The sequence below is a fragment of the Lethenteron reissneri genome, chromosome 9 (genome assembly GCF_015708825.2).
Source record: "Lethenteron reissneri isolate LAM-NWPU_2019-01 chromosome 9, ASM1570882v1, whole genome shotgun sequence".
In the NCBI taxonomy this organism is placed as follows: Eukaryota; Metazoa; Chordata; class Hyperoartia; order Petromyzontiformes; family Petromyzontidae; genus Lethenteron; species Lethenteron reissneri.
In genome coordinates this window covers 5,208,134-5,222,036 of record NC_083787.1, presented here as the reverse complement: position 1 = coordinate 5,222,036, position 13,903 = coordinate 5,208,134, and the positions used below count along the sequence as shown (strand labels likewise).

At 44.3% G+C, this 13,903-nt stretch overlaps 1 protein-coding gene across 5 annotated transcripts in view; it reads right to left on the bottom strand.

The window, feature by feature from the left end:
- Positions 1 to 6,070: 6,070 nt before the first annotated feature.
- The window catches only part of LOC133340481 (broad-complex core protein-like), a 78,135-nt gene continuing 70,302 nt past the window's right edge, over positions 6,071 to 13,903 (bottom strand). For all 5 annotated transcript variants that reach the window (XM_061548761.1, XM_061548762.1, XM_061548765.1 and 2 more), the window contains one exon: positions 6,071 to 13,381. In XM_061548761.1, coding sequence (XP_061404745.1) covers positions 13,130 to 13,381 — 252 coding nt within the window. In that variant the 3' untranslated portion in view covers positions 6,071 to 13,129. The remainder of the gene's footprint in view (positions 13,382 to 13,903) is intronic.

Here is a 13,903-nt window from a genome sequence, read left to right as displayed (position 1 = left end):
AAGGCTCACGCATGCGCACGCGCGCGCCAGTGGCACCGCGTTCACGCGTGCAATTCGACGGACACACACTCCTTGCACGTACGAATGCGAACTTACATTTCACATTCAATGCAAGAAACCTTCCGTGTATCCGTATATCCTCATAGCCCCCTTGTGATCGTGGTCACAAGGTGGCTTCCGAGTGACGGAGATTGCAGCGATGTGCGCTAACCATGATGCCACCACTTCGTTACGGATGCAACCACACAAGCAAACATGCAATACTGTACATCGCATGTAGTGAACACGAACATGAAATATTTTGTATTATTATGATGCAATATATATTCAAGATGCACGAAACGATACATGGACCCCACAGGGTGTTGAGGACCAGAATTGTACCTTATGTTACTATTTCGGAAAAACGTAAATAAACCGCAGTTATTTTATATTATTTTATTTTACTTGTATTAATTTTAATGTTTTACCTACGTGACTTTACCGAAAACACCTAAGAATATGAATCTTTGCAGTCACGAAAGCTTCAAATCTAGAATTAAACCGCAGTTGTTACTTTCACGTTCATTCGGAAAGAAAAAAAACTTCCCAAGGGCTCTTCAAAAATACCACATTAATACCCCCCTCTTCAAACCTCCGTAAATAATTCATCGTTAAAGAGAATTGCAATTGCATTAATAATTCACGGAGAATTTTATTTCTGAAGAGCTGTCACCCCGCTTCCTACAGCTCCGCAGGAGCCCTAGGAGTTCTCGCCCAAAGGGAAAGACTCCGCTCACAGCGTCCCCCGATTCTCGTCCCAACGCCCGCAGTTCATCTGGAAAGGAAGGCGAAGCCATTTCAAAGGGCGCGTTCAACCGACGGTCACTCCATGCGGTGCGGATGATTCCCCGACACTCATCTCTGCTTGGCAAAATGATCGCGCGACTGGTACCAGACCCAGACTGGCCGACACCCGTGACAAATCAATAACATTCCTGAACTCTTCTTGGTTCTTTCGGTAAAGTCACGTAGAAGGGAAATAATAAAATAATAAACAAGTAAACCCGTAAAAACAAAGTTTTTCACTCTAAATCCTTTATATGCGTGGCGGCTAGAGTTCTCTCGTCCTCTGGCTTGAGATGGCTGCAATCTATGGGTCAGATGATTGTCTGCCAGTATTAAGCAATTGGTAATTAAATATTTAATTAGTTTTCCCTAAACAGTGTAAAATTTTGGAGAAAAAAATTTCACGAAAATTAATTGTCACACACAACGAGTCTGTGTGGAAAATGTCAGCTCGATTGGATCACGGGAAGTGGGTTAAAAAACGAGCGAAAGATTTGCACGGTCCTAAGCAAGCAAGCGAACTTAATATAAAGGATTTAAAAATAAAACTTTATAAAATAATTCTCACGACGTTTCAGGCCACAACGCAAGCAGCCGTCCTCAGGTGAAGAACAGGTCTGTCGGAAAGACAGACCTGTTCTTCACCTGAGGACGGCTTCTGTCGGAAAGACAGACCTGTTCTTCACCTGAGGACGGCTGCTTGCGTTGTGGCCGAAACGTCGTGAGAATTATTTTAGTATGTTTTATTTGTATTATTTTATTATTTCCCTTCTACGTGACTTTACCGAAAGAACCAAGAAGATGAATCCCTGCAGTCACGAAAGCTTTAAATCGAAATTTAACATTCCTGAAGATTAAAAAAGGGGCAAAAACAAAACAATGTACAGCATTCTGATAATAGCGTTAAACAAAGCCTGTTCTTCATAAACTTTAAGAGTGTATGACTACAGGTCATAGTAATTATCATCACCAGCCATGGTCAATCATCTGCTGGATGAAGGCCTCCGTACGCGATCCCGTGATATAACAAACCACTCGTAGTGGCTGCCGCACCACCTGATTGCATCGCTCGCTCCATCTCCCAGGATGGAAGTTCCCGTCGGGCGAATTCCACTGCTGTGCTGCCACCCCGGTCACTCTTCTTCATCATCGGCCATCATTTCTCCTGTCCAAGCCACTTTTAGAATTCCTTCACAGTTAGAATGCTGCCATTATCCGGCGTCTTTTCACCCATCCTTGCGCTCCTGTCTCTCAATGCTATTTCGAGGCGTGCTTCTATTCACGCTTATTTGCGCACTTTTCACTTTTTGTTCATCTTGTTGTTAATAACCACGTTTCTGAACCATGTCATAGCATGACGAGTAGCACACATTGATGCGAAAAATATACATTCTTTCTCACTAAAACAATAACTCTGCCAGACACGCACAGAACGCTAAATCTGCTTGACAAATACATTTGAATGCATCAGTGCGAGGATAATGCGAGGACACATAAATACATACCCTTTCACACCAGTGAAAAAAAAATCCCACCCAATCTGGTATTCTGATGGGACTCATGCACCCCATTAAATATTAATATTTAGAGTAGGCATTTGTGTTTATGCTGACAGCAACATAGAGCAGCACGTTTGGCAGTCATGCCTCGTGTCTGCGCCTCTGGGAATGGCCTGGGAATGGTTTCGAGTGGCTAGAGTCAATCAGTGCCTTGCTTTGTGGTACCCACGTCATCACCATCGTCAACATAATTCGATATCCTCTATCCACTGCTGGATGACGGCCACCTCATGCCATTGGTTATCTCACCTGGTCTTGCGATCCAGCTATCCGTATTGCTCCTGAACAGCAGATGCTTTCATCACTTCATCGCTCGATCGTGTTCTCTCCTTCACTGCCATTATTACCACCAGCCATCAACCCTCCTTGCGGTGTCTTACCCAAGCTCAATCACTGTTCTTAACAATAATATCATTACGCCATCTATAACTTGCATAATGTTGTCTTGATCCACGTGTTCTGCCTCGCAGTAGAATTTCATGCGCGCTTCTTCGCATTTTTCAGCTTTTGTGCCACTGCACTTGCGTTGTCAACGTTCACGTTTCTGATCGATACGTCACAATAAACATCGACTAAAGTTTTCTCCTCCATGCGCATGGGTATATTGCTTTTCATTATGAAGTTCAGTGTTCCAAAATCACTCCCGTTTGCCTCTCCATTTGAGAACTTTGATTTCGTCCCACTTTCGATAACTGCACTCGGTATACATACGGATGCAATGCAAATTTAATTTAGACAAAGAGAGAGCAACGTTAGTTTCTGGCGTCAGCAAGATATTTGACGTAACAATTTCCAGGGGAGGAGAAGAGGTGGCTCATTTTTTTACTCGCTCTAAGCTACAAATTTAAATGCCCAAATCGAGCAAAATTAGTAAATGGACGTCACTAATATGGCACCGAAACGTGTACTGAAATAGTACGAAAAAAACTTGGACAGTGGCTGTGTTTAGAATTTGAACACATCAATAAATATAAAAAACGATACATTTTATTATTATTATATATATTTTTGGTATAAATCTTTAATCGGCCCAGACAGAATGTTGCCATAATCATCATCAGGGTGACCATGCATTTAAATCTACTGCCAAATGAAATAATCCAAATGATGACCCCCACTTATCCATGGCCCTATGTACCTCCAAACGAGCTCATTCCTGAGCAGTTTCTAATCCACCCAACTCTTCTATAGACCTCCCCCTCCCCGTGCCTCGCACACATACTTATTTATTTGTTACAAGATATAAATTGAGTTTGTGGATTTCATCTCGAACGGTTCACAGAGATTAGACCGAAAATCCGCACATTTACATACACCCTTAAGTCCACGTGTGCTCAAAAAACCAGATGATAAAAATTAGATCTAATCCGATGTCTACTTTATTTTAAACTTAGCTTTGCAAAAAACACCGGCATTTAATTAAAGTGTGGTTCAGAAATGTAGTTCACCAATCAGGAACTTAGCAAGAGATTTAATAATAATAATACTGTAATCAAGTGTCAATAAGTCAGTGATTTAATGCTCAAATACGCATTTAGGAAGTCCTCATCTTCTGCTCACAGCCCCGAGTCAGTGGTGGACATGTTGCATTCCTACGGTGGGGGGATGGGTGCGTCCGACGTTCCCACAAAGTGGTACCTATTTTAGTAACCCCGGAGGGATGATGGCCTGACAACCTCCAACCAGTATTTCAACTCGCACCATCCTGATCGCGAGCCCACTCTACCACTGTGAGCCACCACACCAGCTCATAACACTAGTACTCGAATAAAAATAGCATTCCTAAGGAAATACACGTGTCAGTTTAATTCCTAGCATTCCAGCATTTCACAACGTAAAGCCTGCAACAGCTGCACATTTCGCACGACGCTATCGGCTTCAAATTGCAAAATGACAAACATTCTTCTTCTTCTTCTTCAACCGAGCAACTCGCGGGTGCGGCAAACGTGAATTAAAAAAAACGAACTCGGCAGAGGATTTTGTTTTGGTTAAACGGCGAGAGCGATACAGGCGGGTCCGCTGTTGAAGTGGGAGGTGGGGGGGACGGCGCCTATGGGATCTTATCTCGGACGCACGGCTCCCCGCCTCCACGTCTCATCGTGCCGAGACGGGGAGGCGCGGGCAGAGACGTGAACAGGGGGCGACCGCACCTGAGGGGGCAAATATGGAGGCAGAGAATTGCGTTGAGATGTCACCGCTACTCAAGTGGGTAACATTGCAGCGGCCGCTTCATTACTACTGTGACCCACTACATCACCACTGTGGCCCACTACATCACTACTGTGGCCCACTACATCACTACTGTGTCTCACTACATCACTATTGTGGCCACCACTATCGCCACTACTAGCAGTGTCAATTCAATGCAATTCACATTTAATGAGAATAGAAACATAATTATTTTTAAAATACATTTCACGCTTAAAATACTCATTTAGAGAGTGCTTTTCTTCCTTTTACAAGTGGTGGAAATGTTGCATTCCTTTGGTGGGGGGGGGGGGGGGTTATCCGACGCCCCCATAAAGTGGTACATATTTTAATGGCCTAGAAATGATGATGGGTTGACAACCGCCAAGCAGGATTTCAACAAGTAACATTATTTTATAAATGTATTCATCAGGGAAATACCTATATACCTAGTCTCAAGACATTTTTCAAGATTCTGCTATATGCGATGTTTGTACAATTTCATTAAAAAATGTTTGAGTGGGGGGGGGGGGGGTTCGTATGGAAGGAAACTAGAGCACCTGCAGAAAAAAACCTGGGTTTTGTCTGGGATAACAATGAAAGGCCCACACAGATGGATGCACACCCCGTTTTCTGGACTCTCATACACTACCTGCTATAATGCATGGTTCAAAAATAATTCATGAAACATAGATTTAAAAAAACTGAAAAGTGCACACAGAAGCATGGACAGGTGCATGCTTGAACATGCATTTGTACGCGCAGATGAAATGAGGACAACCTTTATCACTGTCTGAAGGGAAGAGTCCTACATTCTTTTGGAATTGGTTGGATAATTTGCATGGGTGTCTCGCCCTCGACTCCAGAGACAGGGAATAAAGGATGAGTGGCATCCTGAATCAACGCTACTGGCGTCCGGGCCTTGGGGACGAGGGGCACGTGCAGGATGGATGCTCATAATGCTCTGAGAGTGGACGGGTAGGTAGGTAATTATAGATTTGAAGCTTTCGTGACTGCAATGATTCATACTCTTCGTTTTTTCGGTAAAGTCACGTAGGTTTAAAAAAATGAAATTAAAATTAATACAAATAAAATAATAAAATTCACGACGTTTCGGAGGCAACACAAGTCTCCGTCATCAGGTGGGACCGTCACAGCCAGATTTGCTGTATTCACTTGATTTGCTGTATTCACTTGATACAGCAAATCTGGCTGTGACGGTCCCACCTGATGACGGAGACTTGTGTTGCCTCCGAAACGTCGTGATTTTTATTATTTTATTTTTATAAATTTAAATTTCAAATTTTTTTTTACCTACGTGACTTTACCGAAAAAACTAAGAGTATGGGTAGGTAGGTAATCAACTAATTTCTCTGCAGGACAGAACACGGCAATGACGTTTGTCGAGTGGGTCTTTGTTTAACGCGATTATCATTTACGCTCGATTGTGGTCCCGCTCACCGAATCGAAACTTTCGAGGAAAATCGAAGTGCACGTTGTATTCATGTTTGTTTATTGAGAAACAAAAAATCGACGACTCGACCTCGGTACAAAATGAGAAGAAGAAGAAGAAAATCCTTTATGTTTAAAAGCACCCGATAAAAATGTTTCAACAGATTGAATAACTGAAATATGCAGTTAAAACATGTATTTTGGCTGCATTTATTTTAAATAATAATAGTAACCAGCCCCTTATTAATGAGAAATTAAAATAAACAAGAGTTAAACACTTTAATACTGTGCAGCAAATTGACGCTGCAAACATTTAACACGCGCTATACAAATTATAATTACAGCACAGTAATGAGATATTAAGAAATATATTATCGCGGTGTAAAAGGCTTTATAAAAATGCAAACAAATGTAAAAAATATAATTGCAATACTATGGCGAAGGTAAAAAAAAAAGTCTTTGTTGTTTTGTTTTCAAAATCAGAATATGCATTTATACTGTTTTAGAGAAGTTGCTCTATGGATATGAACCCGAGGCAAGCATTGGCGAACACGCAGGGAGATAAAACTAGAAACGATTTAAATTTTACCAGGTAAGGCCCATTGAACTATGTAGCTATTTTTTAAAAGCGACCTGGCCACAAATGATAGTTCAACGAAGTGGCTTATCGTGTGGCAATGTATAGCAGTAGCCAAATAACTCGAAACGCAAATTGTTTCTAAATGTGGAGGTACAAACCGGAGGACCCGGAGAAAAAACCCACGCAACCACGGGGAGAACATGCAAAATCCAAATATACAGCAGGCCTCAGGGTCGGGATCTAACCCACGACCTCCTGTATACCAGGCGAGGTAGCTAACATCTCGCCACCGTGACGAAAGGGGGGGATGGGAGTTAGAAACTATCGGTTCGAACATCCTTGATATAGGTCAAGTATGTTCACACGTCCGTTGGATATGGAGCCCTCTCCATTGCGTGTACACGACCGCACAAGCTCTTCTGTCAATCCACCTCTGGATGAGGGCAAGATTTCCCAGGTCGATTTGCTCGACCATACTTCACCACGCTGGTCAGTGTGGGATGGTAAAGGCAGGAAGCATACACTCGAGAGCATAAAAGTACGAGTACAACATTGGATTTTGAAGCACCCACAAATCTCCGTCCAGCGTATGTGGATTGTGGTCACCCATCAAAGGCCCTATCGAAGGTCAACCCGACTTAACTCTGACGCATTCTTGTTGATTTGGTTACAGGTAACACCATGCACATGGCCACTACATTGGTATTCCAGCATATAAAGGTATCGCAAGTCTTATTACACAGGACATCTCGTGTCTACCAGTCAATCGCGCTGCAGTGTGTCCCGTAACGTACATGCGAAAATATAACAATGTCCTGCACGATAAAACTCTAGAGGAAAAAAACACCCCACACCACACCCCCCGTTGCCTCTGCGGGTGGGTTTATTGCACAGGCCTGCACCTGCACCAATGCTCAACCCGGCTGAGATAAGATTGGCAGACCTGTAAAGACGCACACACACACACACTCTGTTGTGGAGGACGCGAAGAGCCTGTGTTTGCTCGACAATCACTGCATCCAACAAACCTTGCACCTGATTCTCAGTTCTAGGCACTTCGATTCTTTGGGAGGGAGGGAGGGGGAGGAACTCCGAGTCCATTTCCTCCTGAAAGGATCATTTGTTAACAGTGAATTAAACAAAGCAGAATCCGATCAGCCAAATGAGCAGGCCTGTGTTGTCCCGTGACGCACAGGGCAGATGTGGCCAGGGCTGATTACAGCTGATCGGTAGCTTTCTGTTCCATCCCTGACAGAGATGGGGGAGCATAAAGATTATTGATGCCGGTGGTGCAGGGGTCGACAAAAAAAAATAACAAGCAGAGCCATTTGTTTTCGAATTCGGGAGAGAACAAAAAAAAACCCCCCCCCCTCGATATTTCAAAAGCCGCAATGCAATGTGGATACTAGACGGTCGTCCTGAATAAATAACGGTCACGAAACAGCGGTCCTTAAAGGGATGCACGCGGCTCCACAGCCGCTGGTGGCCGACCCCTGCTGTGGGTAAAACGTGAGCCACGTTACCCGGATAAGTTGACGGAATGTTGGTAGACTCTTGCATTATTCATGATCAACGTTGTTGGGTTCGATCGCGTTATTTATAAATGTATCGTAACCCTCCACCACCCGACCAATCAGCTAAAAAGTGTCACGTTGACAAAAGACAAATAGTTCACTGGTTTAGCAAAGACCTCACCATTCTGGCGAATTGCCCGATAATGCTGGATGCAATTATCAGCGAAAAGTCGTACTCAAAAATTGTAAATGTTGTGGTTTCACGCTTCAACACACCGGTGGGCTAAAGCAGTGAACTTTTTGTCAACGTGACACTTTTTTGCTGATTGGCCGTGTCGGGTGGTGGAGGGTTATGACACATTTAAAAATATCGCGATCTAACCCCAAAACGTTGATTATGAATAATATTGGTCGCGAAAGCCTGCTATGTGTTAAATCTTGCATAATTATAATCTCATTATCAGCTATGATGAAGGGCTACCCCGCCAAGTCCTTGCCATCTCCCAAGATCCTGAGATTGAATCATCTAACTCTAGTACCACTAGTACCTGCACAAGAGGTGATTTCATCAGTTCCATCTCCACAGCAGACATTACTCTCGTCTTCTCCTACGCAATAAGTAACGTTTTGGTGGATCAGCAATAATCTTTATAACATAAAGAAGCTATATACAATAACCACAAACTATTGTCATGGTATATTTAATGCTACATTTCAGTATAAACATATCTCATCGTAAGAATAATAAGGCTTTTTTTTACATTGCAATGTAATGATGTAACAGCTCATGAACGGACCTGGGTGTGTGGTTTACAAACTCTGGAACACACTGGCCTGGAGTGATATGCCTCATTTCAGAAACCATTGGTGACCCAGACTACTGGACCAGGAACGACCTATGAACAGCCCCAGGGCACCACATTGAGGGACAACATCGGATGTGGCCAATGAATACGACGTTCTGTTTGAAACGAGGTCAAACGTCAATCTAGGAAGTGACATCACATCTAGACACGACATTTGGTTTTTAGAAAGTCGCCAACTTACCACCGAGCTGAAACAATAACTCGGCAGTTGCGCACACGTCATAACTGAACATTTTTCTGGCTGTGTCAGGTGGTGGAGGGTCTTAACGATACACATTTAGCCGGATCAATATATGAACCTTATGGCGGGTCCCCGGGGTTCCATAAGCCCCCGGCTCTCGCATAAACTGCGTTGCGACGCCATTTGATGTCTGTTGAAGGCGAACGACACGGCAATCAATTCCGCTCGACGAGCTTTACACGATGCGCTAATCAAAGTTTAACAATTTTTTTCTTCTGCGCATTCGTCCTCGCTGCTGCGCTTGGACGACACGACAACAGAATGATCCGCGCCAGGTGGTTCGCGGCGTTTATGTGCGTGGTGGAACGGAGTCGCCAAAAATAAATTAATTACGATTTTGACTTTCGTTTATTCGGGACCCCGGGGTCCCGCCATAAGGTTCATATACATCACTTGCGAATTGGAAGCTGTGCTGTCGATGTGAGCTGTTGTGAGGACGTATGCTCTTCTCTGGCCAAGTCTGGAACTAGGAATGAGCCAGTGCGGTTCCTGTGTGGTCAATTCCACCCACTGGGTGGTGGCCCAGGCTATTCCCTTTGTTTTGCCACTTTACAACGACAGCTAGAACAATAGGCAATACGGTGTCGCACTGGGAGCTGGATTGACGCCCAGACTATTATGATTAATGCGTTGTTAATTTAGGCAAATTCGACATTTAGAGGGTGTCCCGTGTGTGGAGGTCATTTAAAGGGGAGGGCCTTCCCCCGGAGATGGGGGTCAGAGCCCACGATCACGTGAATTTCCAGAGGCGTCTTCACCCTGCCGCTTGTACCAACCCAAGAACAGACCTGGGTGTTTACGGATGCGTGGGTATAATTATGCAAATAAACGATGCTTTAACATTTTCTAATAACAAAAATACGATTCGACCAACTGCTGACTTGATGACCAAAATGAACACGTATAAATACATTAATGATCCTACAGAAAGCACACTGCAATTTGTTGTGTTTTTTTAATTCACTGTAAGGTGTTTAAAAAAAGGTATAAAAGGATAACATGGACAAGTGTGCTGCTTTTGGATACCCGAAAATTGTACATTAAGAAAGCGTACACCGGCGAGCATGTGTGCTATTAAACAAGCGTAGTGTGCGTGTGATGATGAGTGAATAACATTGCTCTGTGGTTTGTCATCCCCTAGATACTCCACTCATGCCAACCCCCCCATAGTTAAACGCTACTGCTTTCAAAGATAGCCCCAACATTATTGATCAACACACATACTCTTTAGCCCTGTGGGAGGCAATGCGGTTCAATTACTGTAATTTACAGCACTTCCAGAGTCCGTTAATCAACCGCCACTGCTAAGCTGGATTACGACGATACGTTGCCTCCATTTCACTTTTCAAGCATAAATTACCGTGCACGCATAGCATACATTCAAACTTCCATTACAGCGCCGTCATGGCTTTCCTATGGCACGTGTGCATGGGAGCACACATGTGAGTGTATCAATGGAGAACACAAACAGCTCTTCGATAAATGGTATTAAATATGAAGCAATATTGTATACATATACATACTCTATGGGCCTTTCGGTAAAGTCACGTAGATAAAAAATAATAAAACAAATCACGACGTTTCGATCGCTTCACAAGCAATCGTCTTCAACTATCTATCTGCGTGACCCAAAGAGTATGAATTCCTGCAGTCACGAAAGCTTTTAAGTCAAGATTTATACATATACAGTTACAAAAAAAACATTGCGAAAAGTCCAAATGAATTACAACAATGTCTCTGCTAATTAAAATAACTTAATGTGCGAACATTACGTTACAATGCAATGCAATTTGCATTCATATAGCATAGAAATGGGTGCGACACATTCGGGCCGGTTGTGTGTGGTAGGGAAATGCGTGGATACTCCCAACCTCTTCGAAGACCTCTTTCTGGCCAGCTTGGAAGAGTAGGCCAAATACTGTCTCGGGTGGGCTCTCTGGAGCCCCCTTCCAGTGGAGGCCCTTCCACTAGCGGTGGCAGGAGCCGAGTAATTGCAGGGCTGATTGTTTTACTTTCTTTGTTAAATTCGTCGAAGTGCAAACGGCACACCGGGTTTCACTGCAAGGCTTGAGAGTTGGAGCTATTCTCTGGACGTTCGCAAAAGACACCCCCTCTGGACGAAAATAAGCCCTCTCCTCATCCTTTTACGCAAGAGCCATAGAAGAAACGTCCGTGACATCAGAGGGTGGGCGGTGGTGTAACACGAGGGGGGAGGGGGTATATACGTCAGTCACTGCGAGATGTTGGGTCTTTACACTTGTGAAGGCCATTGAGTGGAAAATGAAAATTACGCGTGTGGCTTAAGCATTCCCAATCATTTCCCAAAGCACACTGCTACGCCTAGGCAATAATGGCATCACTATGTCCTCTGCGTAAGACACACATCACGTACATGATACGCAGCTTTGTAAATCCCACACCATTATAAAAAAATTAACCCATGTCCAGCAATTAGTGCATATTCTGTTTGTGGTCATTTCAAAAGAGTGATGTGTGCGAAAGCTGCGGGTAGCACCTGGAGACCGTTTTTTTTATTACATTTAGCGTTTGTCTATGAAACGTGTTATTTGCAAGATATTTATAGGGACATTGAGAGAACAACAAAAACCGTTCGGTTTTTATTTTTCAAACATTTGAACGCACCCTCATTACCCATCAAAGAAAGTTACAGATCTTGGTTGTTTGCAAGTGGTGTACTTGCCTACCTTACCTGCTTATAACAGGAATGTTTACTTTGAATGCAGCTCGTGTTAAAATGGGGAGTGGACGAATATTTTCTTTGAAAGGCAGAAAGTCCTGAGTTTTAAACTCACCCAGATCTTCCATATAAGAAATACATAATTTAGCATCGTCTAAATTTTTTGACAGATTACCATAGAAAAATACCGTTATAACGCTTTTAACAAAACGAGCTCAATTAAATCGGCGGCAGGGAAACGCAGCTGGTAACACTTGTGCCTTGGAGCAAGAAAGAAGGGCTTGCGATCGATTCCCGACTCTGGGCGTCTTTCTGTGCAGAGTTTGTATGCTCTCCCTCCCCCCCCCCCCCCCCTGTTCTGCGTGGGTTCTCCCCTGCGTTATCCCCGTTTCATCCAACAGCAAATATCCCAGTGCTGAAGAATTGCATGCACGTTTTTTGGGATTACGCTCAGAGCAGCATTGCCCCAACTTACAAAAACTTGACAGGACCCTCTTAACAAAAGTCTTGGGACTCTGCGGCTTTCTTGGGTAAACGACGAGTTACGAAAAAAAAGGATGTGATTAGACCGAGAACTCCAAATTCGTTTACCCCCTCGATGCAAGGTCAAACAGTCTTAAAATAAGTAAGCTGCAAAGCTGAACATATTATTCCACAAGAGTTACATATGCTGCTGCCTGCAGAAAGTGTCCTATTTTAGATATAACACGCATGAATAGAGGCGCTAGTGAGCCTTATCCCAGGTCCATATCCACTTGCCCGCTTCCTCTTTTCGATTAACAAGGCCCAACCGCAGGTATTCGTGGTTGTTTTGTGCTCGCTAACAGCACTTGCCCCAACAGTCTGTTGAGGCTATACGGGGGATCTTTGTCTTTGTTGTGCAGCTCTCCGACGTGTTCGGGTTGCGCGACGCGTCGTACGACGTTTCCCTCCATGTCCTGGGAGCCGAGGAAGCCGACGTTCCCGACGTTCCCGCCAGCACATTGGAGCACAACCCGAAAGCGCATCTACGTGGCTGACTGTGGTTCAGCAGGCTTCATCAGTAGAGGAGGTGGGGGGGAGACATCACAGTGGGATGGGAGAGGCTTCGGTGCCACCTTCCTCTACACAGCGGGCCCAGGGTGAGGGGTCACCGTTGGGAGAGGAGCGTCGCTGCCCCGCATCGGGGCGTCGCGTCACCACCGGCCGGGGCCCACTGCCCCTCTCAAGCGATGCGAATGGTGAGGCTCTCCAGCTCCTCTTCCTCGCTGCTCTCCTCCGAGCCACTCACCAGGTATTTCTTCTTTCCTCCGTAGCCACATTTGTTGTCGTCGTGATCGTGGTTATCAACGTCATAATCGTCGTCGTTGACGTCATCTCCGTAGCCGTTTTCGTCATCATTTTCGTTATAATCGTCGTCGTCGTCATCGTCGTCGTCATCGTCGATGCTCTGATTCTCGGGAGGCGTTGGAAACACCTGCGACAAAAACAAAAAAAACGACAAGTTCGAGATGAGTTGATATAAATGCTACTCAGTGTCTGAACGACCGTTCAGAGTGTGACCACTTTGTAATGGAATGGTCGTCGGATTGGCCAGGCCATGTGTCACAGAAGCATATCGCCTGTCGTAGGGGAGGTTAAATGGGCAATAAGTTAAGTCGGTACCACCGACACAATTGTTAGAGATGTGAAAAATCTTCGAACACTGGTTCCTACTGTGAACCAATAAACGTCTTTTCATGGCCAATGTGTCATCAACTTCATGCACCACTCCAAGACGTAAACGCATTGCACCAGTAATTTATGACATTATTAACAACAGCATTACCACTTCTGTGAATAACAACAGCAAAGTAACGGGTTACGATTGAATAAAAAATTACAGATGTATTTACCGAGCTACACGATGCGACACAGAAAACCGAACACAACGCTCCCATTTGGCATTACATAAGCTGCCCTATTTTGCTTGCCGAGCCACAGATGTCATTTTGCTCCG